The 23687-nt window shown below is 55.6% G+C and overlaps 10 protein-coding genes across 10 annotated transcripts; 3 read left to right on the top strand and 7 right to left on the bottom strand.

Annotated features, from left to right (window-relative positions):
- Window positions 1-1093: 1093 nt before the first annotated feature.
- Window positions 1094-2260, top strand: GLRG_06317 (uncharacterized protein; the record flags this gene model as incomplete). Its single annotated transcript, XM_008097002.1, has 1 exon — window positions 1094-2260. One exon carries the CDS (start codon window positions 1094-1096, stop codon window positions 2258-2260), a length of 1167 nt encoding a protein of 388 aa, XP_008095193.1.
- A 1726-nt stretch (window positions 2261-3986) lies between these two features.
- Window positions 3987-5860, bottom strand: GLRG_06316 (major facilitator superfamily transporter; the record flags this gene model as incomplete). Its single annotated transcript, XM_008097001.1, has 4 exons — window positions 3987-5024; window positions 5087-5500; window positions 5551-5747; window positions 5803-5860. 4 exons carry the CDS (start codon window positions 5858-5860, stop codon window positions 3987-3989), a joined length of 1707 nt encoding a protein of 568 aa, XP_008095192.1.
- A 767-nt stretch (window positions 5861-6627) lies between these two features.
- On the bottom strand, window positions 6628-7213 carry GLRG_06315 (prefoldin subunit; the record flags this gene model as incomplete). Its single annotated transcript, XM_008097000.1, has 4 exons — window positions 6628-6820; window positions 6882-6949; window positions 7010-7141; window positions 7196-7213. The coding sequence occupies 4 exons, from the start codon at window positions 7211-7213 to the stop codon at window positions 6628-6630; spliced, it is 411 nt and encodes a 136-aa protein (XP_008095191.1).
- Window positions 7214-7595: 382 nt separating this feature from the next.
- GLRG_06314 (uncharacterized protein) lies at window positions 7596-7999 on the top strand (the record flags this gene model as incomplete). Its single annotated transcript, XM_008096999.1, has 4 exons — window positions 7596-7691; window positions 7741-7772; window positions 7824-7905; window positions 7973-7999. 4 exons carry the CDS (start codon window positions 7596-7598, stop codon window positions 7997-7999), a joined length of 237 nt encoding a protein of 78 aa, XP_008095190.1.
- Window positions 8000-9375: 1376 nt separating this feature from the next.
- GLRG_06313 (uncharacterized protein) lies at window positions 9376-10955 on the top strand (the record flags this gene model as incomplete). The annotated part of the gene is made up of 5 exons (XM_008096998.1): window positions 9376-9554; window positions 9617-9644; window positions 9703-10240; window positions 10294-10691; window positions 10743-10955. 5 exons carry the CDS (start codon window positions 9376-9378, stop codon window positions 10953-10955), a joined length of 1356 nt encoding a protein of 451 aa, XP_008095189.1.
- Window positions 10956-12802: 1847 nt separating this feature from the next.
- Window positions 12803-14693, bottom strand: GLRG_06312 (FAD binding domain-containing protein; the record flags this gene model as incomplete). Its single annotated transcript, XM_008096997.1, has 3 exons — window positions 12803-14057; window positions 14153-14353; window positions 14422-14693. The coding sequence occupies 3 exons, from the start codon at window positions 14691-14693 to the stop codon at window positions 12803-12805; spliced, it is 1728 nt and encodes a 575-aa protein (XP_008095188.1).
- Window positions 14694-17218: 2525 nt separating this feature from the next.
- GLRG_06311 (uncharacterized protein) lies at window positions 17219-17644 on the bottom strand (the record flags this gene model as incomplete). Its single annotated transcript, XM_008096996.1, has 2 exons — window positions 17219-17400; window positions 17476-17644. The coding sequence occupies 2 exons, from the start codon at window positions 17642-17644 to the stop codon at window positions 17219-17221; spliced, it is 351 nt and encodes a 116-aa protein (XP_008095187.1).
- Window positions 17645-18595: 951 nt separating this feature from the next.
- On the bottom strand, window positions 18596-19039 carry GLRG_06310 (uncharacterized protein; the record flags this gene model as incomplete). The annotated part of the gene is made up of 1 exon (XM_008096995.1): window positions 18596-19039. The coding sequence occupies one exon, from the start codon at window positions 19037-19039 to the stop codon at window positions 18596-18598; it is 444 nt and encodes a 147-aa protein (XP_008095186.1).
- A 621-nt stretch (window positions 19040-19660) lies between these two features.
- GLRG_06309 (uncharacterized protein) lies at window positions 19661-20239 on the bottom strand (the record flags this gene model as incomplete). Its single annotated transcript, XM_008096994.1, has 1 exon — window positions 19661-20239. The coding sequence occupies one exon, from the start codon at window positions 20237-20239 to the stop codon at window positions 19661-19663; it is 579 nt and encodes a 192-aa protein (XP_008095185.1).
- Window positions 20240-20838: 599 nt separating this feature from the next.
- GLRG_06308 (ATPase) lies at window positions 20839-23293 on the bottom strand (the record flags this gene model as incomplete). Its single annotated transcript, XM_008096993.1, has 3 exons — window positions 20839-21186; window positions 21239-23108; window positions 23169-23293. The coding sequence occupies 3 exons, from the start codon at window positions 23291-23293 to the stop codon at window positions 20839-20841; spliced, it is 2343 nt and encodes a 780-aa protein (XP_008095184.1).
- Between the last annotated feature and the right edge of the window lie 394 nt (window positions 23294-23687).

Raw genomic sequence — 23687 nt, 5'->3', positions numbered from 1 at the left:
GCCTCGCTCACTCCTGAGGTTTAATGAAGAGGGCTTCGTCTGTGGGTTGAGGGTTGATATGAGCAGGGGGGGCAGGGAAGTGGAGCGTAGTGGCTTCACCAGTACCAACGCCGAGGGCTGTGCGGGTGTGTTGGCTGCTGTTCGTCTCCTCCTTGGCCCATCTCACCAAGGTGGGAAGTGGACCTTTTAGACCCCTGGATCGAACGAGCAGGGTTTTTGGGACTTCTTGGACCCACCCCTGGTGCTTGACGACGACGACGACGACGACGACGACGACTACGACGACAACGACGACACTACCTACCTACCCTTATCTCCCCCATCCACGGTACCGTATCTCATCAACCCGCATTTCCTGTCCTGCCCTGCCACCACGCTTACATGTTCGGGCGGCTGCCCTAAACCATGTCATCTCATGCCGACCAAGCAAGTGCTTGGCCCATGTCTGGTCCACCCCTGATGCGCCTATGCCGCCGAACGACGGCCAAGACTCACTACCTTGCCTAGGACGGGCCGGGGCTGTCAGGCACACGATGCTTCCTCCTCTCCTCTCCCCTCTGCTGACTTGAGTTGGCCTTGCGAGCGCAAACTAGTCTCGGCCGGGCCCCGAACCTGGTCGTCCAAGATGAAGGCCCCGCGGTCTAGGGTGCCGTCCTCCCCTCCCCCCCCCTTCCTTGAGGATTTCGATCCCATCCACAAATCCGCGCCCCCAAGCTCACACCCATGCATGCACGCCCACTCGTGGGCTCCACGGCCTAAAAGGACTCTGACCTCCCTCTCATCTTCTAAATATCTTCCTCCCCATCCTCTCTTTTGCTTCCTCTTTCCGCCTGTTCTCTCTTTCTCTCCGCATCAACAGTCTTTCGTTGCTAGTCCTCGGACGCTTTACATTCCTTCAGCTCTAACTACGCTCACTCCAAGAGTCAACTATTCCTTCTTTCGCGCAAACTGTGTCTTGCCGCCCACTTTATATCTAGCGAAATTGATCTTTCGCCCTTTTCACGCACGATCCTCGATCCGAACAATCCCGTCTACCCTTGTGGAGATATCCAAGAAGCTGTTGAAAACAACCCAATAACACACAACTATCAAAATGAAGTCCACCATCGCTGCCGTCGGCCTCCTGGCCTCGCTCGCCAGCGCCTCCGCCCAGCAGCCCCATCACTTCCACTGGCGCCGCGACAACTCTACCGCCTCCGCCGGCTTCACCACCCTCACCGTTCAGGTCACCGAGGTTGCCACCGTGACCTCGTGCGCCCCTACCATCACCAACTGCCCTGCTCGCAGCGCTACCCTCTCCGCCTCTGACCTCCACACCTACGTCGTCACCAACATCGTTGTCCTGACCGAGACCATCTGCCCCGTCGCCGAGGCCGCCAGCATCTCCAAGTCGCTCATCGACCAGCACGCCACCGGCGGTCTGCCAGGCTCCACCCTCACAGCTCCCGCCGTTACCCCCACCGCCGCTCCCTCGGTTCCCCTGAACACCGCCGGTGTCACCACGTCTGCCCAGGACGCTGCCGCTACCAGCCCTCCCCCTGCTGGCGGCAATGGCCAGAGCGACGACGAGGACGATTGCCCCGCTGATGATGGCGATGTCGTGACCACCGTCACCCAGATTATCTCCACCAAGACTCTCACCATAACCGTCGGTAAGGGCGCTACCGCTTCCGTCGTCACCACCGCTATCCCCACCACCATTGAGTCTACCATCCTCGTCGCCTTGCCTGCCGCTGGTGCCACCACCCCCGCCGGCGCTGCCGACGCTGCCGACGCTGCCAGCACCGGGGAGCCCACCACTACCGTCACCGCTACCTCCACCAACACCCGCACCGTCACGGTCAAGCGCCCCAACCCCACTGGTGCCGGCTCCTCCGGCTCCGGCTCCGGCACTGGCCTCGGCGCCGAAGGCGAGTGCTCTTGCCCCGCTGCTGTGACCGTCACTGTCCCCGCTTCCACCGTCTACGTTACCATTGGCGGCTCTGCCCCTACCGCCGTCGCCCCTACCGCCGTCGCCGCTGCCGCCGTCGACGCCTCGAGCGCGACCACCAGCACCCCAGCTGCTGCCGCCATCACCGGCGAAGCCAGCGCTGGAGGCGAGAGCAACGATGACAGCGACGACGAGGATGACTGCCCCGCGGACGACGATGTTGTTACTATCTCAACCACCGTCATGGTCGCCCCTTACCCCACCAACGGCACCGCCTCCGCCGGCGCCGCTAAGCCTACTGCCCACAAGCGCTCCGACAAGCTCTTCTAAAGTGTTCGATGTAGATTCCCCCCCCATGTCAAGTCTATCTTTGGTTATGAGAAGAATCTATGATTCATGAACAAACACATTTATATCCTTCTTTGCCAACATTGTCTTGTATACATTGCACACTTCTTGGAGTGAAGAATAAAACGAGTTTTTGTACAACCGAAACACAAGAAACGAAAGGGGGGGATACAATCAAGCTCGTCTTTATGCCTTCGATTCTGCCTGCTTTTTGGTGAGGTGTTTTTTCTTTTTTGTCACGCTTAGACGAGGGAAAGGTGTCAACTCCTACATGGTGATTCTATGCCGGGGAGGTGTCCATCTGGGTCACAGCATATTTTTGTGATTAGTGTTTGTGGGAAACAATCAACGGCATCATTGCATTCAAGTAGCGGGTCGTTGGGGATCAACAGATATCGTTTTATCCTGCCGAGTAGCGTCCATCCATCCTGGACTCACTATCCGTGTTTGGCAAGAGAGAAACAGCCAGAAAACCTTCCTATTCTTTTTTGTACAGTACTATTTTTTGAGACGTATTACCCATGGGATGAGAGTTGGTGACATGCAGTCCCTCCCTTGTTAAGGATGCCACGATTAGGTGAAACATTCAAAACCTTATTTCAACCGCCTCATGTTGACTGTACTTTTGAGACATGGGATGCCTAGGCCTGAGGACGATCTTACTCTCTACGCGAGGGTGGGGTTCCACGGCGTTGAGTCTTAGATAAAGTGTTTCCGTGCACCGAGATGGCGATGGGCAGCACGTGGCTGCCTCTATCTGTTGGACGAGCAACAACTCCCGCGGGTTCCCTCCGGCGACAATTCTTGGCCAGTGTGTTTGGGTTTGTCTACGCATGTGTGCTACTCTATGCCACAGGTAGTAGGTACCTGCCTATGTCCTGCAGGCGCAGGAAAACTGTTGATGGTGATGACGGTGGCGGTGGCGGTGGTGTTTTGTATCAGGTTGCCCGGCGAGTTGAAGTGTGTCCCAACCATTCAGCGCCCTGCCGCTGCTGGCTCGGGGCTACTCCGTAACAAACACACAAGATGGAGAGGAAGGGCATCGATGAAGCCCAGGGCGCAGTTGCGGCTGACGGATGGGAGAGCTTGCCGATATGGAGACCGAAGAATGACGCCCAGATGAGATGGGCAACTGAAATTGAGAAACCCCCCTCTTTATCAGGAGGAGCGGGTGAGTGCGCCTTCACCTCAATATACGTCTACATGGCATTCAAAGGGCAGACAACAGGCTACAAGACCCATCAAGGTGTACCCCTATCAGGCAACATCCACATGTCAACGAAAACTGCTGACGGCTTCAGGTTTCCCATGCAGGCTTACGCTTATGGTTGTTTGGAGGCCGGAGTCGCCCTTCTCCCCTTTTTCTTTCTTCTGCTCATACCGCATGCAAGCTCCCTACTCCCGTCTCATATGTGCTCTGCTAGCTTTTCTCAGGCCATGGACGGTAGTACCCCTCTTTGACAACGGACAGGTCCAAGCAGTGGTAGCTACATGATTGTTGCTTTCAACGCCACCGATGCCGCCCTTTTCAAATGCCAATAGTTTCCTGCTGTTCAGGTTGCCTCGTGCTTCCGTCGTCATCATGACCAGTTTGTTTCCTGATGTGGTTGGTGATTCGCGTTTCCTCGTCGTTGACGAGGCAGCTTTAAACCAGATGTGCAATGCATGTTCTTCTGGGGCCGTTCTTCCGAGACCTTCCGGCTTCCCCTTATACCTCCTCCGCTTTCTGACCTGCCAAAATGCCTTGCCGCGATGCCCTCCTTGCCTCCCTCTGCTTCTGCTCTTCGACCTTTCTCTCCATCTCGGCCTTCCTCTCGCGCAACGCAATGCAGAATCTCGATCCGGCCCGGATCTGCTCGCCCTTCCAGATGAAGATGAAGGGAATGACGCACATCACGGCGCTCATCCCGCCTAGCAGACTACACGCCCCCGCGATCCCCAGCTCGTTGAACATGCGCGTCGTGGCCAGCGGCAACACGACAGCCAGCAGGGACCGACTACCCGAGGCCGCGGCGTTAGCGCTAGCCGCGAAGATCTCGTACGCATCGGTCAGGTAGTTAAGCAGGGCGATGAAGATGAGCATGAACCCTGCGCCGAAGGGGATCCCTGCCAGCATCGGCACGACGAAGCTGATACCCTCCCTTGAAGACCAGCCTAGCCAGAACAGAGATATGAAGAACAGCGGGCCGCCGACACAGGCCAGAGGAAGACGCCGCAACTCTTCCTGCTTCGCCCACCTAGAGCCATCGCGCTGCGCGCGAAGATGGCGTTGCTCCCAGCCGATGAAAACGGGAACCGCGATAATCGAACCGCCACCTATGGGTAGGTACGCCAACCCAGACACGCCGGGTGATAAGCCGTATAGCTTCTGGAAGATGATGGGGAATGCCTGGAAAGACATGTAGAAGATTGTATAGACCAGGGCAAGATACGCACAGGTACAGGTGACAAGGGGTTCCGAAACCAACATTCGCATGGGACGGGTTAGCACCACGGTGGCCAGCTGCTTGAGATCGGTGCGTTCCATTTCGCGGGGTGCAATAACGTTGGCAGAAGGGTCGAGTTTGCGTATCCTTCGGGCACGGCGGCAGAGTAGGATCGGGCCGTAGGTCTCGGGAAGTAAGATGATTGGCACCAACGTTACGCCGGCGTAGATAAGGGCTATCCAGAAGGACCAGCGCCAGCCTATCGTGGGGGAACAGAAACCGGAGACGATAGGGGCGAAGAGAGGGCCGAAGGCGGTGGTCTGCGAGAGTTAGCTGTGCCTCCTGGGCTGGGTTCGTGGTTTGGGTGATTGGGTGAACTTACAACCATGAAGGCGGTCATGGCACGGCCGCGGGATTGTGTGTCGCCGTAGATATCCGCAAGGATGCCGGCCACAATGGCGATTGGCGAGCTTGCGAACACCCCTGCAAAGAAGCGAAAAAAGAGAAACGCAGGCCAGTTGGGCGCCAGAGCACACGCCATGGTCCAGATGGTGAACATAATAAAGGTGATGATCGTCAGCGTGCGCCGGCCAAGGTGTTCGCTGAGGGGCGCCCAGACAACAGGGCCGAAGACGTAGCCGATGAGAAAGACAGAGATGGGTAGGACCTTTTGCTGCTCGTTCGTGACGTCCCATTCAGCTGTGATGAAGGGGATCGCATTAGAAGGCAGAGCCGAGCCCATGGTGCTGTTGATGACTTGCATCATAGTCAAGCATAGAATGAGGAGCTTCCTGATCTTGGGTTTGTCAATTGCTGAGCCTGCAGTTGAGAGTTGGCATAGCATACATGTGACCAGTTGTACGGGTTCTCTGGGTCACCCTCATCCCAGGAAATTATTGTCTTCTCATCTTCGTCACCAGACGAGTTTGGGCTCGCGGCCGGTTTCTTGTCTAAGCCTTGCTCTTCGGCTCGAGCCTCATATATGCTGCGCGCCTCATCCTCGCCTATCCGCCTCGCAGTCCCTGGCAAAGATGAGATGCTATCTGTAGAGAATTAGACATGGTGACGCTATTCTGTCTCAGTCACAGCCGTACTTACGTTGCAGATTCGGCAGACTTTGCCCATCGACCAAAACAGATTCGCGGGGGGTGGGCATGGCAAACCGTTACCAATCTTGTTGGAAAGATGCTACGACTACGTGTATGGGTTCCATCTCAAAGGCAAGAGGGGGGAAGGGCGCGAGGTCCCTATCAAATACGTGTGAACATGGATGGATCATTAATAACCCAAAGGGCCCAGAGGCCCGAAAATCGGTGACTGCATGCATGCTACATGACCCTTGTGGATCAAGACAGTCTAGTCCTCGCTCCCACCATCTCTTCCACATTTTAGCAACCCAAACATGCATTTGTGACTGGGCCGGGCGTAAGTAGCACAGCACGAAGTCTTATCCCCGTCACAACTGACGAGGGGAAGGGACACTAGGTGGGTGGAAGGGCGCGTTCTGCCATTGGCTCGCCATTGGGCTCGGAGCCGATTCGTAGACCCACTTAGCTCTTGAGGCCGCTCTATGCGGCCTCGGCGATGCTCCTTCCCGTAGCCTCCTCGGGGCCGCCCCTTCACAGTGGTCAGTTGGCTTTAGCATGACGCTATTTGACGCTATAGTCCGTACAAGGTGACTGGCAACACCGCCAGTTTGCATCGTCGAAAACGGCATGTATCAACGGTATCGTTGGGATAGACCAAGCCGGACTTCAGGCCGCTGCGGACGTCTCGTGCTTGCTGCATCACTGCATGCGATAACGGAGTATCTTATCCAAAAGTCGGCCGACTTGCTGGCCTGTTTGTCCTCGCTTTCATCGTGCCTGGAAGCCGGAGGTGCAAATGCGATATAATTGTTGGTTTGTCCCGATCGTCATTGATTCATGTCTCGAGGTTGATGCTCTTCCCGAATCTGGCGTACAGCTCAACTTTCAGTTGGGTCATCTCTTCCTTGATCGTTTCCAACTTTGTCTCCAGTCCCTCGACATCCTCCTCAATCTTGGCCGACGCTTGCTCAAGCATCTCTATCGCTTGCGGTTGCGGAACGTGGAAGTAGGCGTCGCCGATCTTGTATCTATCGCTGGGCATTAGTATTGCATACTAGCTAGTCTTGTGATGGGTGGCAGCATGCGTACGGTACTGCCTCGTCTTCGTCGGCAAGCTCCAGCTCGGTGCTGAGGTCGTCAAGTTCTTCCTTTTCCTTCTGTATAGCGCCACGGCGGTTAGATTTTGTCTCCCGTCAGAGTTGTGGGTCATGCCTCACATTCTTGTTCTTGAGCTCTTGCTCGATAACGAGCTCGCGCTGGTGTAGTCGGCTGAACTTGTTGATCTTGTCCTGGTCCTCTCTCCTGACTTCCACCTCGTCGCCGACGGACTCCTCGTCGGCCTTGGTAAGCTGCAGACAACAGCGTCAGTATGATCAGGTAACAAATGCTCGCATCTCGCTTACCATGCGCCGTGACAACATATTGGCGGTTTCTAGTGTGACGCTGTGATGCTGGACGTGGATGTGGCCGAAGCTGCTGGGATCGATTGACTTGCGCTCTGGTTGGAGCTTCCAAAAAGCTCAGAAGGAGGGTCACAGTATCCAGGCACAGTGCAGATGGGCTATGCACGGCCCCCAGAAAGAGGGACATTGACGTTCAATCAAGGTGTGTCTTCACCTCGGGAACTGCCGTCTGTGCTGCGGTTGCGCAACTTACCCAAACAAAACAAACCAGCCTCCCCCCACAACGGAACGTCACACCGGAATTCGCGCTACTTCGAATCACAGCGCTTCCGACTCTGAACCTGACCCTTCAACAACATCGACAAATAACACCGCATCGTACGGATCGTGCTTCCTCATCATGGCGCCCGGTCAAAAGGCATACCCGCGCGGTACCGTAAAAAAGATCATCAAAGCCCATTCCAACTGTAACTTGAGCAAAAATGTCGACGTTATGGTCAGTGGTTTGCCGACGCGTCATGGACGCGCCGCTAACAAGGGAACAGATCTACCTTGACTATGTTCTATTCATGCAGACGTAAGTTGCCGATGTGATTGATCACATGGCTCCAAGCCCTAACTTTCCTAGACTTGTGAAGGAAGCAGCTATTGAGTCCAAGAAGTCTGGGGAGAGAGGCATCACTGCACGCAGTGTGAAGAAGGTGACCTCGGTATGTATCTTTGATCGCGCCCAAGCTTCCAAATTCAATGCCAGAAGACTAATGTAAAATTTGGCAGGATACTCTGACCAAGTTCAGGGGCTGAATGCCGAACCCTCCGATGAACGAAGGAATACTGTACGCAACATGGTATCGCGATATCTCGCCCCTGTCTCCAGTGTTCATAGGCCACCCAATTCTGTATATGCAGCTTCGACCACTGGAAAGGTAGGGGTTGCCGCAACGCGTATACCAGGGGTGACGACTCTTGAAGTGCGACAGGGCCGTCCGCGCAGAGGAACACGACGCAATCAGCCGTTAGTATGTTATTGATGAGGTGATGATGGCGTCTAGCAGCGGAGGGAGCCTAAGCCGACAGCGTAAGACCTTGAAGGCGTTGGTGTCTTGCTCGCATCGAGAAATATGGCGCCAATGGATGTATACGGGTGGAGAAGGGCGGTTCGTCTGAAGAGTGCCGGACGAGCATCGTTGGACGTTGGGGTACTTACAACGCGGTGAACGGAATCAAATCCGCCGTCTGTCGGCCGATTTGTTGCCGCCAGTCACGCGTATGCTGTTGTCAGCCACTGAATGGCTGTCGGACGCAGATTAAGTGCGGGGGAATGGCGCTCATGTATCTTGGGTGTCGACCCATGCAAGGCTGCTGGTATGCCCTGTCGGATACGTCATTTAAAATTGAGGCCAGAAAAAACATTCAGTGAGTAGAGATGGCATGTTGCGGGCTATAGGATGAACCGATGCATGCGACAACATGCCGTGTATCGAGAAAGCCAGTTCTACACCTGAAAACACCACCTATTAGCTAGGTGTCCGTTTTGAAACTTGTACCCCATTGCAGTACTCCGTACAAGTCAATGTATCTTTTCTTCTTGCCAATTCTAGAATCATGCTGGGGGAGTGGATACAAGGGGGTCTATGGGAAGGCAAAGGGAAGGAGCCCGGTAGCAGGGGTGCTTTCGGCTCCTGGAACCCACTTTGGATCTGACCTAAACCACCCCGAAAATGGGACCTTTGGGCCCAAGTCCAGGCAGCTTGCGCAGTCAATGCAGGCAGACAGGGCGCCCACACTCGCTGAAGGTGGCCCTTTTTCTTGTTCTTTTTTTGTTTTTTTACTTCCTTGTAGCTTCTCCCGGCCGACAGACTGGCTGACTCTCCACAGCATCAGTGATCTCTACGAACCTCCCCGAATTTGATTCCGCCCTAAACCTACACATCCACGTTACCTGTCTTGCTTCACCCACCTTTCTCATCATCATTCCTCTGTGTCTACTCAGAATATCCTTCTTCGATCCTAGGCCTTCCTCCTTCGATCATCAAATCTACAGGGAACCCAGTGTGTTAACTCTTGTGTCTCCTGCGCGCTCTCTGCCATAGCTGGCTACCACGTCACCCCCAAAAATTACCACCTAAGCTCACGACGACCCCAATCTTGTTGGCTGCGCACCACCAAAGCTATCAAACATGGCCGCCTCCCCCGTTCAGAACCCCGCGGTGCAAGCCGAATCCAAGTCGGCCAAGAAGAAGAAGGCGAAGATTGCTGAGCGCACCGAGTCCCCTGCTCCTACTGCCTCTCCCGCTCCCGAGAGGGCTGACGGCTCCGATGAGTCTGGCGAGACGCCCTACATTCGCGAGATCCAGAAGTAAGCCGCCAGCCATTAATTGGCTCTTCTCCGGCGCGTCTTTTACTAATTGCGCCATCCAGGAACATTCGTAACACCAACAAGAAACTTGTCCGTGTCCTTTGATCCTCTCCGTGGCAAACACACCCACTGACAGTACATCCTCCAGACCAACGCCTCCAAGATCGACAACTTGATCGCCGAGAACCCCGGCAAGTCGCTCGACGACCTTGTCGCTTCCCGCATCATCAATGCCGACCAGAAGGCTCAATACCTGAAGAAGCCTGCTCTGCAAGCTCAGATCACCCAGTATGAGGAGCAGCTTGCCCAGTACAAGAAGATCGACCAGGAATACCGCGCTCGTGCTGCAAGCGAGAAGGCTGAGCTGGAGAAGTCCTTCGCCGAGAAGCTCGAGAAGCTGGAGAAGGAGAAGGCTGCTGCCGTCGCCGAGGCCAAGGCCCAGCTGGAGGGCGACTCCAGCAAGACCATCAGCAGCAAGCTTCTCACCCTGTCACAGTTCCTCCGTCTTGCTGCTGCCCGCCGCTCCGAGGATGCTGACCCCAACGTCGAGGAGAACCGCGCGCTCGAGGGTGTTCTGCTTGCCATATACACCGGTGACGAGAGTGCTGTCGCCACCATGCTGAAGCTGATCGACGGCAGCGACGAGCTGACCTACAGCGTCAATGGCGAACAGCTCCAGACGACTTGTAAGCACAGTCACTGGACCTCATAATACCTCCCAAGTACTGACCTCCTGTAGTCGGCCAGGTCAAGGCTGCTTCTCAGGCCTACAAGTCTCCCTTCGAAGAGGCGACTGCCGAAACCGAGACCGCCGCTGCCGAGGCCGTTACCGACCCCACCATTGCCAACGCTACTGTGAACGAGATCGAGGCTGAGAACGCGGCCGTCACCAACGGTCAGATTGAGCACGCCACCGAGACCCCCAGCAACGCCGACATCGTCAGCGGCTCCGGTAACGCTGCGGGCGAGAAGTGGGACCAGGCGGCCGATAACAGCATGTCGCTATCCCAGGAATGGGTCTCTGTCCCTCGCGATCTTGCCGAGACTGAGACCGGCGTCGATGCTACCCCTGCTGCTGCCTCCAACACCCAATCTTGGGCCGACGACCAGCCCGAGCAGCATGAGGTCCAGGCTGAGGTACGTTGTCTCCCGATTTGCAAGCAGACCGAAATACTGACTGCGGTGCAGGCTCCCGCCCCTGCTGCTGACCCCAACGACGGCTTCCACCAGGTCCAGGGCCGTAACCGCGGTCGTGGCGACCGTGAGGGAGGCTACCGTGGCCGTGGCCGTGGCGAGTGGCGCGGACGTGGACGCGGCGAGGGCCGTGGTGGACGCGGGCGCGGCGGCCAGCGCGGCGGCTCCGTCTCTCAGCGAGGACCCCGCCGGACTGAAGAGTCATAGAGACGCTCTGTCCGATGGCGTTCATTGGCCTGTCGAGGGCCATTGGGTAGGCTCAATTCCTACGGACCGCCGCGTCTCTCGCGACGGCGCATGACGACGGGGGCACAGCGACGCCCTACGCAACGTGATTTACTGCAGTGGCTTTGATGGGTGTCAAGGCTGGTAAAGGAATGGGTGAGGGATGTTGTTTAGTTAACGACATAGGCATTCGGGTTTCCTTTTCAGGTTTGGCTTCTGGGTCTGGTTGGCATGGCTGGCGGTGTTGGGTTGCGTGGCTTTACGCTTGTACAATACACAGCATGACTTTCGGGGCCGGCATACAAAAAAACATACGGAATGAGACATTAATACCCAATATTTGCGAACCTTTCGATGCACATGATACCTTACTTGGGAAGCGATAATTACGCAAAAATTCCTCCAAATCACCGCATGGGTTTCTCCAGAGCTGGATCCACTACGGGAGTAGATATCAACCATTTCCTACGAAGCGTCCAAGAACATACATTGTAACGTGACACCATCCGCTGCCCAGCTGCCTTTAGACCGTGCACTCTTCCGCCCCCCTCCAGTAGTATTGACATTGCTTGTTTCTGTGTCGATGATGACATACCGTCATTCGTTGAACACTGGTATGGAAATGAACGACTTACGTGTCCGCGCGTCGTTGCGTGGTATGTATAAAAGAGCACCAGCATGTTGAGTACTGCTGCCCAATCCACCTTTGCTGGTTTCCGCAAGTCGTCCACACGAAAGTTGAGCTCAATCTATAATCACACGAACTTCAGTCGTATTGACGTTTCCACCAGAGGCTTTCTCTCTCTATCTCTCTGTGTTGCTATTGACGCAAAGCCTGGCTTCGTATACATGTCAGACCAACAAACATGGCAAGGTGCCTTGCGTCTCCTGCACTGATACTCACCTCGCGGTCAAAACTGGCGGCGTGTCAGTCTGCTGCGGCAGAGGGGCCTCTGGGCGTGGTGGCAGACATGCTGTGACTCGTACGGCTCGAGGCAGCGGGCGCAGAGGCGCCGGGCGAACGACGAGACGATTCTGGAGGCCTGTGACAAGGTGTTGTTCATGTTGATAATCATGTGGTCGGATTCTGGCTATGAGGCTCTCTGATTAGTCTCAAGATTGGCTGTACACCGCAGCAGGATTCGCCCTCCTTTATCCTCGCAACATTCCTTTTTCTTTTTCCCAGACGGCCAGCCGCCTGTAAGCAGCGCCGGTTCACGACGAGGCTGTGGAAGGGGTTACAGACAGCTAACGGCTGTTAAGCATACCGACTTTCTCATTGATGACCCACACAGAGGAGACGGGCGGAGACCATGGTCACCGTACTACGTATGTTTCGCTGACTGTTCCCGCACTTGGCGGCCTGCTTACGGGCTGGCGAGGCCGTGTGATACGTCCGGATTGCCTGGGGGAGGGGGGGGGGGGCTTATGCATCGCGCGTCTGACAAGGAAAACCGAGGTGGGGAGGGGCACGTAATCATCATCGAGAGGGGAGCAGCCTGCCTTAATGACGGCGATAGTGGTGAACATTCGCCAATATGGGTTCAGTGGACTGTCACTTGTTTCCCGGATCTTACTGATAGGTGAGAGCCATAGGAGTCAAGGTCAGATTGCGACTCGCTCGTGTCGTATCTGAGGGCTCTCACTGACTCAATATCAGCTCATAGCCTGGTTACGGACATGACATGATTGTATCACGCGTGACTGAGATAGGCGGGCACGTGAAGCAGAAACAGGGGACACCGTGTCCCGTGGCCATGTATTGGCAATGTATTCAAGATTTTCATCCAGCCGCTCGTCGCTAAACATCATCAAAGGCATCATCAACATTATGCCCGGCACATTCTGCCGTCGGCAGCGACATTCCACACGTCGCTACCGACCGTCTTGAGCGCGTAAAAGACACCTTGGGGGTCCCACTGCTTCTTGACGGTCAGCAGCTTGTCGTAGTTGCTGCCAAAGAACTTCTCCTTCCAGTCGGGGATGTTGAAGTCGACCTCGTTGACGTAATTGCCCGAGCCCGGGGTCGCTGCCTCGATGGGCGGGATGATGGCGTCTGTCATGGTCTTCTGGTCCGCCAACATCTTGTCCCAGTCCCCAGGCGCGTTGCTCCAGGCCGTCGAGTACTGCACGTGGATGGAAGCGCTGCGCCAGTGCGGGTTCACGGCGTTGTCGACGCCCGTGGGCGCCGTGGCGTTGAGAGCGACACCGGCGGCCAGGACGCTGTGATTGTCGGCGCCGTAGCGGATCGCAGCGATGTAGCTGGCGCGGGCGGCGTCGTCGGTCAGGACGGAGCGTGGGACGAGGCGGGAGCCAAAGTTGTAGGACTCGACCTCGACGTGGCCGTAAGGCAGGGGACCCATCCACTGGTTGTAGTGGTCGCTGTAGGTGGTGTAGTTGGTCGCGGCGGAGGAGTAGGGGATGGAAAGGTCGGCGAGGACGTCAAGGAAGGGCTGGAGGATGGCCTTCGCCTCCTCGGCCGTCTTGTTGTAGGCCGTCAGCGGGTTGATGGCGAAGATGCTGCTGTTGTAAAGGAAGACGACCATGGCGCCCTGGTCGGTCATGCCGGGGAGGAGGGAGTGGAAGGCGTCGAGCATCTGCCACCACTTGTCCTGGGTGGTGTAAATGGCCGCGGTCTTCAGGCCGACACCGCCGACGACGACGTCGGGGTGCGCGCGGACAGTGACGGAGGTGACGACGCCAAAGGTACCGGGGCCGCCTCCGCTGAGGGCCCAGAAGAGGTCGGGGTTCTCGGCGCGGGAGGCGGTGACGATCTTGCCGTCTGCGGTGACGACCTCGTACTCAAGCGCCTGGTCGGCGGCCATGCCGAAGTTGGTGGTGAGGGCCGAGTGACCGCCTCCCTGGATGTATCCACCGGCAAGGCCGACTGTGGGGCATTCGCCGCCAACGACGACAAGGCCGGCGGCCTCGGCGGCCTCGGTGACCTCATAGCCGAGGACACCGGCGCCCAGTTTGATGGCGGGGCCGGTCCAGAGGTCGTCGGACCATTGGGTGACGGTGATCTCCTTGAGCTTGTGTGTCCAGGCGGCGAGGGCTCCGGCGCCGGTTGATCGGCCGAGATGGCTGGGCGGAACGGGTCAGTTGACGTGCTTCACGGAGGCGAGTGACCATTTAGGAAAGAAAGAAAGAAAGCAAGAAACGGGGGAAGACGGGCTTACTCGTGACCCGTGTTGCGGACAAGGAAGCGGATGTTGTTGTCCCGCGCAAAGTTGACGGCCTCGACGACATCCTGGGCGGACATCACCTCGACGGCGTAGTTGACGTAGTTGCCAATCAGGCACGGTGTGGTGCGGTCCGTGAAAGGGTCGCAGGACTGGTTGGCGAAGTAGGGCTGCATCACGGACGACGACGAGGGCAAGCTGGCGTCTTGTTAGCATGATTGTTTGGATTCGTCACCAGATAGATGGCTGGCTCCCGCTTGGCTTACTGAGTCTGCGGGAGAGTCCATGACTCCCGCAGGGCGGCGCAGGCGGCCTCGTCATAGTTGGGGTCGTGGCAGACGGAGCCGATGGGCACGGTGGCAACGAGCTTGCCTCCAACGGTGCTGTTGAGGGCGTCCCAGGACGAGGTGGAGGGCCAGCAGTCGTCGCCGGGAAGGCAGCGGCACGAGGCGTCATCGGCGCGCTTGGGGAGGAGCCCGGCGGCGGCGAAGGGCGCGACAGCCAGGGTGGCGGTCGCGATGACGGCGGAGGTCTTCATCTTGACAGGGCTGAAACAGGAAAACGGGGTGCACCGACGAAAGAGCGACGAGAGAGCCTCTGCAGGAGGGAGTGAGTTGGGATATTAAAGAATGACTGGGCTGCAGGGAAGACTCCTGATGAGCCACGTTGAAGCGGGAGGGCCATTGGGTCGTCTTTATATCCGTATGGATGAAGAGGAAAACGGACTGTGAGACCTGGGATCGATCCTTGGCGGCGGCGCATGGGGGCCGCTGTACATACGATGTGCTATACTAGGTACTCCGTAGTATACCAGGTAGTATACTAGGTAGTATAGGAGGCTTGAGGTGGTGTGGTGTAGTAGGGGACGGGGATGGAGGTTTTCGACATCAAGTTGGACTGAAGAATGGAGTCGGACAACCTCCACGCCGTCGCCCATTTCTCGCTGCTCCAGGAGGGACCGTTCCCAGGATCGACCCCCCTTTTGGGCAGGATGCTCCGGGATAGCATGGTGAGCATGAGGGACGGGATGCGGAGCCACCCCCTCCACCTTTGCGTGATTCCCTTGAAGCAGGCCAAGGACCAGGGTCTGCGGATATGGGCCTACCTAGGTGCCTAGGTACCTACAGGTAGGTACCCTAAGGACATCCACCGTTAACATTTGGGGGTTTGTTTGGCTGCAGCAGCTTTGACCTCGAGGATCGACACGAGGTTCTGTTGGTGCGAGCGAAGTGAAGTCAGGGGGTCTCGGAGGCTTAGATATCGAAGGAGGGCGAGAGGAAATGAGACGTGCATAATGTAAGTGGAGACCCATGCATGGGGGGGTACGGTGGTGGTAAGGAAAAGAGGCCGTCTTCTTTTCTTGTTCTCTGTTTCTCTCACCCGAGTGGCCATGGTCGTTCCGAGTGACAGGCTTCTAGAAGGTGTGTGAGTGTGTGTGTCTGTGCGTGTATATGTGTGTGTGTGTGTGTGTGTGTGTGGAAATAACCGAACGGGAAAAGAGCGTGGAATGGTTGCGTTGCGGCTTCGCACTGACGTTGCATTAAATCGAATCTCGCCAATTGCCCGTTGCATCGGACGAACAGCCGGTTGGAATGCTTGACCACGATTGTCGTGCCTCGGTGATTTGTCTCAAGGCATCAAAGACAGATACGGCGAGAAGATTCAGCCTGCAGGCAGTGAGAGAGTTGGTGTTGTGGACAATCAAATAATGCGAAACTCTCGCTTGGAGATCCTTTTGCCGGGAGCGGGCGGGTGGCCCCCAATCTTCTACTATGTAGGGTTTACATGTAGTTGGAGAAACCTTGATCGCTGTGCATTTCTGGAGTGCCCATTCTTTACACTTTCATCTCTTGTCACCGCTCGTCCAAGCTTCTTACCACCCGCCCGCATCGCTTACCGTGACGTTAGCCAGTCTATAGTTTAATTTATTTATCATCAGTTGGATCTTTGAAATCATCCACCTTCGAATCGGCGCCAAAAAAGAGACTGCCAGTAGGCACCGACCTATCCAATGCGTCAACCCAGTTAATGTTTGATTATTCATTCGTTAGACATACAATACTTATCAATGTTTGTGGGTATGCTTCGGATTTACGCTGGTGAAAATCCCCCTTCACTTCTTTTTTTTTTTCCGTCCTTCCCGACGGCAAGTGGAACTTGTTCCCCTTTTTGGGTAAGAGGCGAAGGCATCTATCCATCCGGACCTAAACCCATCACCTCTGTTTGCAAATACACCCCTGATCGCACTCTTGCAATCGTCTTTTCCGAGTCTTCGATCCCGAGTGGCGTGGTGTCGGTTCCAATAGTCTCGGCCACTAGCGTCAGCCGCCACGTTTTCCACCTTGTCGCTATTCCAAGTCCCAACGGTCCCCCGAACTTAGCCAGTCGTTCCAGGCCCGCCATGCCACCAACCCCTTGGGACAGCGTATACGGATAGAGGGCAAGGAAAAAAAGAAACCGCAGAGATCAGGGGCGCCGGGGACATGTATCAGGTGACGACATCGATCCATTTCGCCTCTCCCTTGCGGCTTAATGACCAAATTCTTCCAACAGATGGGTACCTGCAGAAACTGCGGGTCGATATGGTTATGTGCGGACAGCCGTTAACCAACCGCAACCTCGAGTCTCCCACAAGTATTCTGTAGTTGCCAGAGAGCAAACTTCTTAGCCTCGGCAGAACGCACCACCCCTGCACTTGCTTAACCCAGCTGTCAACGTGGGCTTCCATCAGGAAGAGGGGCCGGGAGGCAATAGTTGGGCTGAAAGGGGAATCTCTGCGCCGGCATGATTTGGGGCGAGCTTCTCCTTTTCAGAAATCGGAGCTTGCGCACGATCCCGCATCTACTGACTGCATGTTACACGTGTAATCCGCCGGTGCAACACTCGTTCCATTCTGATGGGTGGGGAGACCATCTCTATCTACGAAGTACGGAGTACAGAGTAGCGTATTATTGATTGTTTTCCATCTCTTTCGGGAAAGAAAGCTCCTTCTCTATCTTTACCCCTGGTTCGCCTCCGTCTTCTTTGCCATGATCCGAGCCTTCCCATACCGCCAAAGTCGTCTTAGGCTCGGTTACACTGCACGTAGCCCACTTCTGCCGGGGGGCTGAGGACAACGGTCGTCGCGCGGGCAATCGTCCAGACCCCGAGCCCCTGTCTGCTGGGCTCGGGTTCTAGAAACGCGCAGCGGGCGGACTGGCCTGGCGGGGGGTAGATGAAGACGTTCGTCACGATGCCGTTGCTGGCTGCCGAACAGGGTCGGAAGAGGTCAGCAGGACGATGTATATCCGGCCATGACGCCCGATTCAGGATGGCCTTACCTAGGGGGTACCCTGATAGCGTCTCAGGCACGTCGTAGACATCGGTGAAGGTGCCGTTCTCGTATGTGAACGAGATGCCGAACACTGCACCGGGCTCTTCGTCTTGTGCTTTCGGGGCTGCCGCGGCGAGGGCGGCAGAAAGGAACGCCGACGCAGCAGTGAGCCTCATCGTGGATATCGCCAGATGTGCTTGTTGACCCGTCGGCGAGACACTCAGATGCATCAGCAGTTTGCTTTATAGCGCAGGAATTTCCAGCTGCCCTCTCAATGATAGCCGGTTGTGCTGACAGAGCGCCATACCCAACACGAGGTATTTGCCTTGCTATTGGTCCACCGCATCGTCCTCTTCATCGTAATCATCAACAAGCTAGTAGTGGAAGTCCACCGTCAGCAGAAAGGCACGACCTTCTTGGCACACCCGCAGTGTCGGGCTCGTATTTGAGATGCGAGAATCAAGTGCCGGGCTACGGTTTCCAATGCTGACGCCTTGGGTCTGCCCGCTGACAAGTCGTGGCATTGGCCTTCCAAGGAGGACACAAATGAATTAAACACCACGTCTTTGGTGGGTACCGCAGCTTTCCCACTATAATGCTGCTGGAGGTTTCTGCTCTATCCCTCTGTCTGCTGCCGACGTTTTCCCCCTTCAACCTGCAACCTGGAGAATGTACTTCACGATTTAGCGTGAAACGGTTATTTAGACCAAGGCCATGATTCCACACCAAACTCATGCATAATCGCGACATGACAACGATACCCATTAACCACAACGCCTCGGTCATTGATGCCTGTGAGAGCTTGTTCTTCTAGTGCTTCGTGCCCTCTCGCCAAGCGCCTCTTCGATCAAGCAGTATTGCCGTCATCTTGGCACCCAATTCGAAGAGGTTGCTCGAAGAAGCTCACAGATCCGTATTTATCCCGGGACGTGCCATGCCGTCCTGCCAATACCCCTGTGCCGCAATCACGGGCTCGCAAGGTTGGAACGATGATAGATACCTGGGCATCGAAAGTTTTCTTTCTTCCAAATCGATCAGGCGCAAGACTCAAGCACTGGTGACTAACGTCCACGCATGCAGATTCCAGTCGCAAATCATAGAATACCAATGCCCCGTTGTTATCGTCATCAGGCATAGGCCACGAAGGGCGACCCCAAGACCCGACCGCTCGAATCAATCTTGACGCCCTCTTTCCTCAGAAGCATCCTCTTCTCATCAACAGTAATGCCCTCTCCGTCTTTGGGCCACTTGCCCTTGAAGCCCCCCAAAGCCCCGCCAGTGGCAACGACTCTGTGGCACGGTACTTGTGGCGCAAAAGGATTGCGACGCAAAGCGTTGCCGACGGCGCGCGGTGAGGACTTGAGATGAGCTGCTAGGATGCCGTATGTCGTGACTTGGCCTTTGGGTACTTGGCACAGGGCAGTCCAGACTCGCTTCTCGTATTCAGTGCGATTTGACCGGGCGATACGGTCGAGCTGTGTCTGCATATCGTCGCCTTCGGGTACGGAGATGGATGCGATGTCTCGTACGATAGTCACAGACGACGCCTTCGCAAGCGCTGTTGTAGACATGGCGATGATGTGTGTAAGATGACTGGGATAGTGTCACTGCGTGACGCGGCCGGTTCAGGATCGGGTAAAGCTATAAAGCACGGCGAATATCGACAGAGAGTATTGAGAGGAGATGAACAACAGGCAGGATATTGACGAAGTGCTGATTGAGTCAAAGATTAAAGAAGAAAGTTTGGCCGCTGCCAAGACAAGGGCGCGTCGCAGACCGCGACGAGCCCAAGCGGGGTCTTCGCGTGCACTCGCGGAATCACATGGTAAGCACGTGATCGTCGATACTTGGGCCGGTTCAGGCTTCTCGCAGCGCATACCTAGTACAGTCTTTTCTCAAGATGGGTACCTAGCGGCCAACTGGTGCTTCCCATGTTTGAGAAGAGGCTTCGATGGCCCGTCGAATAATGTGCAGTCTTATTTATGTATCTTTTCTGCATTTTCTTCGGAATAAAGGATGTCCAGCCCATGATTTCGTGACTATCCGAACGCCAAACTGATTCAGTCGTAAGAGGTTTTGTAACTTCGTGGCAATCCCGAAGTAGGCCGCTCACGAGCTTCGATAGCGAAAACAATAATAGGACCTCGTCTTGGTAAAAATGAAAACAAAACCAGGCCCCCTCTCCCAGCCTCTTAGTCGCCAGTGTCAACCTCAAGGTCCAGCTGCACACCGTTGCTGACACCGTAGTCCTCCAGCGTGAGGTTGTCCTTGAATGGCCGCTCGCCCTGGCGCTTCAAGAGAATCTCGTGAGGCTCCCGGCCGACTCTTGCAGCCACCAGAATCTTGAACATCTTGACAGGGTCCGACGCCAGGCAGGGGATCGCAGCCTTTGTACCCAGACGGTCGTTGACGTGCACGATTATCATCTCCTCACCGCCAGCAGCCGGGGCAGGGGCGGGCTTGTCCTTCTTGGCGGGCTTCGGCGCATCCTTCGAGCTCGAGGCACTGGGCCTGTTATCTCTGGGGCCCGAGTCGCGGGGGCGGTAGCTGTCGTTGTTGCGGTTGCGGTCCCGATCACGGTCGCCGTCGCGGTGGCGGCGAGGAGAGTTGGAACGATTGCGGTAGCCTCGCTCGAGGCCTCTTCTGTCGTCGCGGTCGTCGCGGCGGCTATTGTCCTTCCATTTGAAACCGCCTTGTTTTCTCGGTCTGTCGCGGTCTCTCTCGCGATCTCGCCGAGGCGAGCGCGACCTTGAACGCTGTCGATCAGCCATGGCGAGGGGGGGTGGTTCGGTGTGAGAGACGAGTAATTCTAGCGGCGGTCTCCAGAAGCTTTAGGTACCTAGTCTAGGCACTGCAAGCGCAGTGATCTCACAAACTGCCCCACCTTCGACATTGGGAGCTATAGTTGATTACATAACCATTTAACTACCGATGCCCCACCTCGAGTCAGTCTGCATTAGCCTAATAACTCTGGAACCACACTTGTTAATCAAGTATGTTTGTTCAGTCTAGCTAGCCTGGCATTAACATACCGAAATCAAAGTCAATGGACAGAGACTGGGGAGCTGTGTGTACATTTGTTAGAATTCAACAAAGAAAAGGCTTGAGAGGAGAACCCTGAAACGCTTAGGGGTCTTGCTAACCAGACAGTAACAAATCGGAATCAAGGTCGATTGTAGGAGACTCAGGAGCTGGAGGTTTGGGCATTGGGTCATATGTGGAGTTATCACTTGTCAGGGAAGGACGCATTGCTGCTCAAGATGCGGGCATGCGCTATGCAGAAGTTTTGTATCCAGACCGGGGAACTTTTAACGTCTCCTTTATTGAGCGTCTATATCTATGACTTGAAACCAAATGTATTCCTTCTCTTCTAGTCGTCAAACGAATTGGAGGCAATGGCCGTCACAATCCTATTCGCGACACTCTCCAATATGTCCGTTCCTTGCGTAGATGCCTCAACCTTAGACTCCTCAATGGATTCCAGAATAGTCTTAATTCCAAGACCGATCTTATCGGATCGGGTGTCGTTTCGCACAGATTGGACGACGGCTTGGATGTCGTTTCCGCCAAACATACCCGTTTGTTGCAATACCGAAGCAAGTTCGCGAACGTCTGAGACGGCAGGCACTGGGATCTGTCTGCGGAAGTGCTTGAGAACGCCCAGGTTGCTGAGGATGGAGCGTTCCGAAGTCGTGACCATGATGAGGATGCGTCGGCCCTACGTGAGGTTAGTTTCAGCTCATATGTGTGAATAGTGTATGTGGACTTACCTTGGGGGGTGGTGTCTGAATAAGAGAAATAAGTCTGTCAAGCACAGTATTGGAGAAGCGAGGCCCAATCGGGTTCCACTGAATCAGCTGCTCAAAGTTGTCCAAGACCACGATGCTTCGCTCTGACTTGTGGGCGTCGGTGAAAACCTTTGTGAGGTAGTCACTCTTTCCAAACTCGTCCCGGTAAGCAGTCAGGTGTTGGGGCGAGACGAGCTTAACGAAGGGGAATTCAGATTGCATGGCAGTGTGAGCGGCCAATGCTGTCTTTCCGGACTCTTGTGGCCCATGAAGCAGAACCGGGATTCTGGTGAGAACATCTGATTCCTTGACAGTATCAATGTAACCCATCATTGTACGGATAATGGCCGGGATGTTTTCGTTGAACTGAAGAATTCCCATTCCAAGAGCGTTTGCGATTTCATCCTCGGAAACCCCGTAGGCGGGCTTGACCTCGGTCAGCGCGTTCTCGAAGTCGTCCATGGTGATCTTCATTGCAGAGACATCGGACTTCATCTTGGCGCTGTTGCCGACTTCAGTGTGGCGGTTGAAAGCGAAAGAAGTTGCTGCCTTGACGACACCGGAGATCTCGGCACCGGAGTAGTTCTTGGTACGGGCTGCCAGTGACGCGATGTCAACCCTGGGATCCATAATGTTGTTGTCCCGCATCTTGGCAGTGTGAATCATCAGAATCTCCTTGCGTCCTTCTTCGTTGGGCAGACTGATTTCCAGCTGCACTTCCAAACGACCAGGACGCAGGAGAGCCTCATCGATCATGTCTTTTCGATTGGTCATACCAATAAGCAAGATATTGTTGAGCTGGTCAACACCATCGAGCTTGGTGAGCAGCTGGTTAACAACACTGTCACCAACGCCAGTGCCACCGCCAGCACCGGAGCCTCTCTGCTTGCAGACAGCATCCAACTCGTCAAAGATGATGATGTGAAGGCCACTCTGGTCACCCTTCTCCTTGTACTCCTTCTCTGCGTCGGCGAACATCTTTCGAATATTCTCTTCGGATTGACCGACGAACTTGTTAAGGACTTCAGGACCGTTGATAATCTTGGGCTCGCGGGCATTGAGCATCTTGCCGATTTGTCTGGCGATGAGCGTCTTTCCGGTTCCAGGAGGACCGAAAAGCAGGATACCCTTGACGTGCTGGATACCGAGCTTCGCTACCAGTTGCGGGGGAAAGACACGGGAAGCAAAGGCTCTGCGGAAAATGGTGGAGAACTCGTCGTGCAGACCACCAATGCCCATATCCTCAAACTTGAAGTCTGGCGAGATAATGGGGTTGGCGTTGCCCTGGTGTTCTCCGACTTGGAGCTTTAGTTCAGAGTCGGCAGCCTTGAAGAAGGACAGAAGCGTTGAAGTGTTGTAGAAACCACGGGCAGAAGGGTCTGAGGTTGTGACGACGGCTTCAGGTCCGCGGCCACCTTGAAAAGTGATGGTCTTTACAGTAGCAAACACCTTCAGCCCCTCGATGTCGAGCAGAGTTCGCTGGCCAGGAGCGAAGAAATGCATCTGGAAGAAGCGCTCAAAGACCTTGGCCAAGTACTCGTGCGTGAACTCGTAGTTGGGGTCTCTCTTCATCGAAGCCCAAGAAAGCTCTAGGTCCATCGCTTCCAGGGGTGTAGCGCCTTGCCTACTGGCATCGTAGACCTCGCCCTCGAAGGTGTCCGTCATTCCGATCTTGAGCCACTGTCGCTGCGGGTCGGAAAGACTGATGGTGCCTTCGGGAAGTTCGGGTGTCGGCCTAGCCCTAACGACATTCTCTCGTACGGTACCGCGGACAGGGTCTCTGGCTCTGATAAGGATGTTGATGTCGGCACCGTCGCGGCTTGGGGCAAAGTCTCGGTAGCTCACGCCAGCGCTATATCAGAGTTGGTTGTGAGTTGTGAGAGAGACTAGGAAGGAATGTTGGGATACTTACACATTGGCGTAAATGAGCTGAGTCTGTAAGGCCTTATCCCGTATCTTTTCAACCCTCAGGCGCACGCCCGGCTGCCTAGGTTGCTGTGGTTGCTGCCGAGGCAGCGGCTTCTCGGGGAAGCTCATGCTGAAGTTCGCTCGGTCGGAGTAGAGAGGGGTGATAGATTTGGTTATTCGGTCACCCACGGGTTCGTGTAGCGGGAGAGTTATGTTTTGGTTATTGAGGAAGACGGCGAGGGTGGGATGATGAGGGGAGGTTATGTAGTTTAGGTGGATGTTGGGAACTTGCTTGGAGGGGCTTCGCGGTGTCGTCTACGCCTCAAGTCCCTGGGCCCGGGGAGCGCTAAACCTTGTTCAGGCAACGTCGACTTAAGGCGAAGTAGGGTACGTACACGGCAGACCCCTTACCTTACCCTTGCTGCAGCGAATGGTGTGAAAGATGCATCGGTGCTTATGTGGACCCAGCAGGTGGGTTTGTCACCGTGTTCAGTCTGTTTCAACTCTGGCTGGCCAGTTTGAG

This window comes from Colletotrichum graminicola (genome assembly GCF_000149035.1).
Source record: "Colletotrichum graminicola M1.001 genomic scaffold supercont1.23, whole genome shotgun sequence".
Classification (NCBI taxonomy): Eukaryota; Fungi; Ascomycota; class Sordariomycetes; order Glomerellales; family Glomerellaceae; genus Colletotrichum; species Colletotrichum graminicola.
The sequence above is the reverse complement of the archived record's forward strand: the minus strand, read 5'-3'. Positions and strand labels throughout refer to the sequence as shown.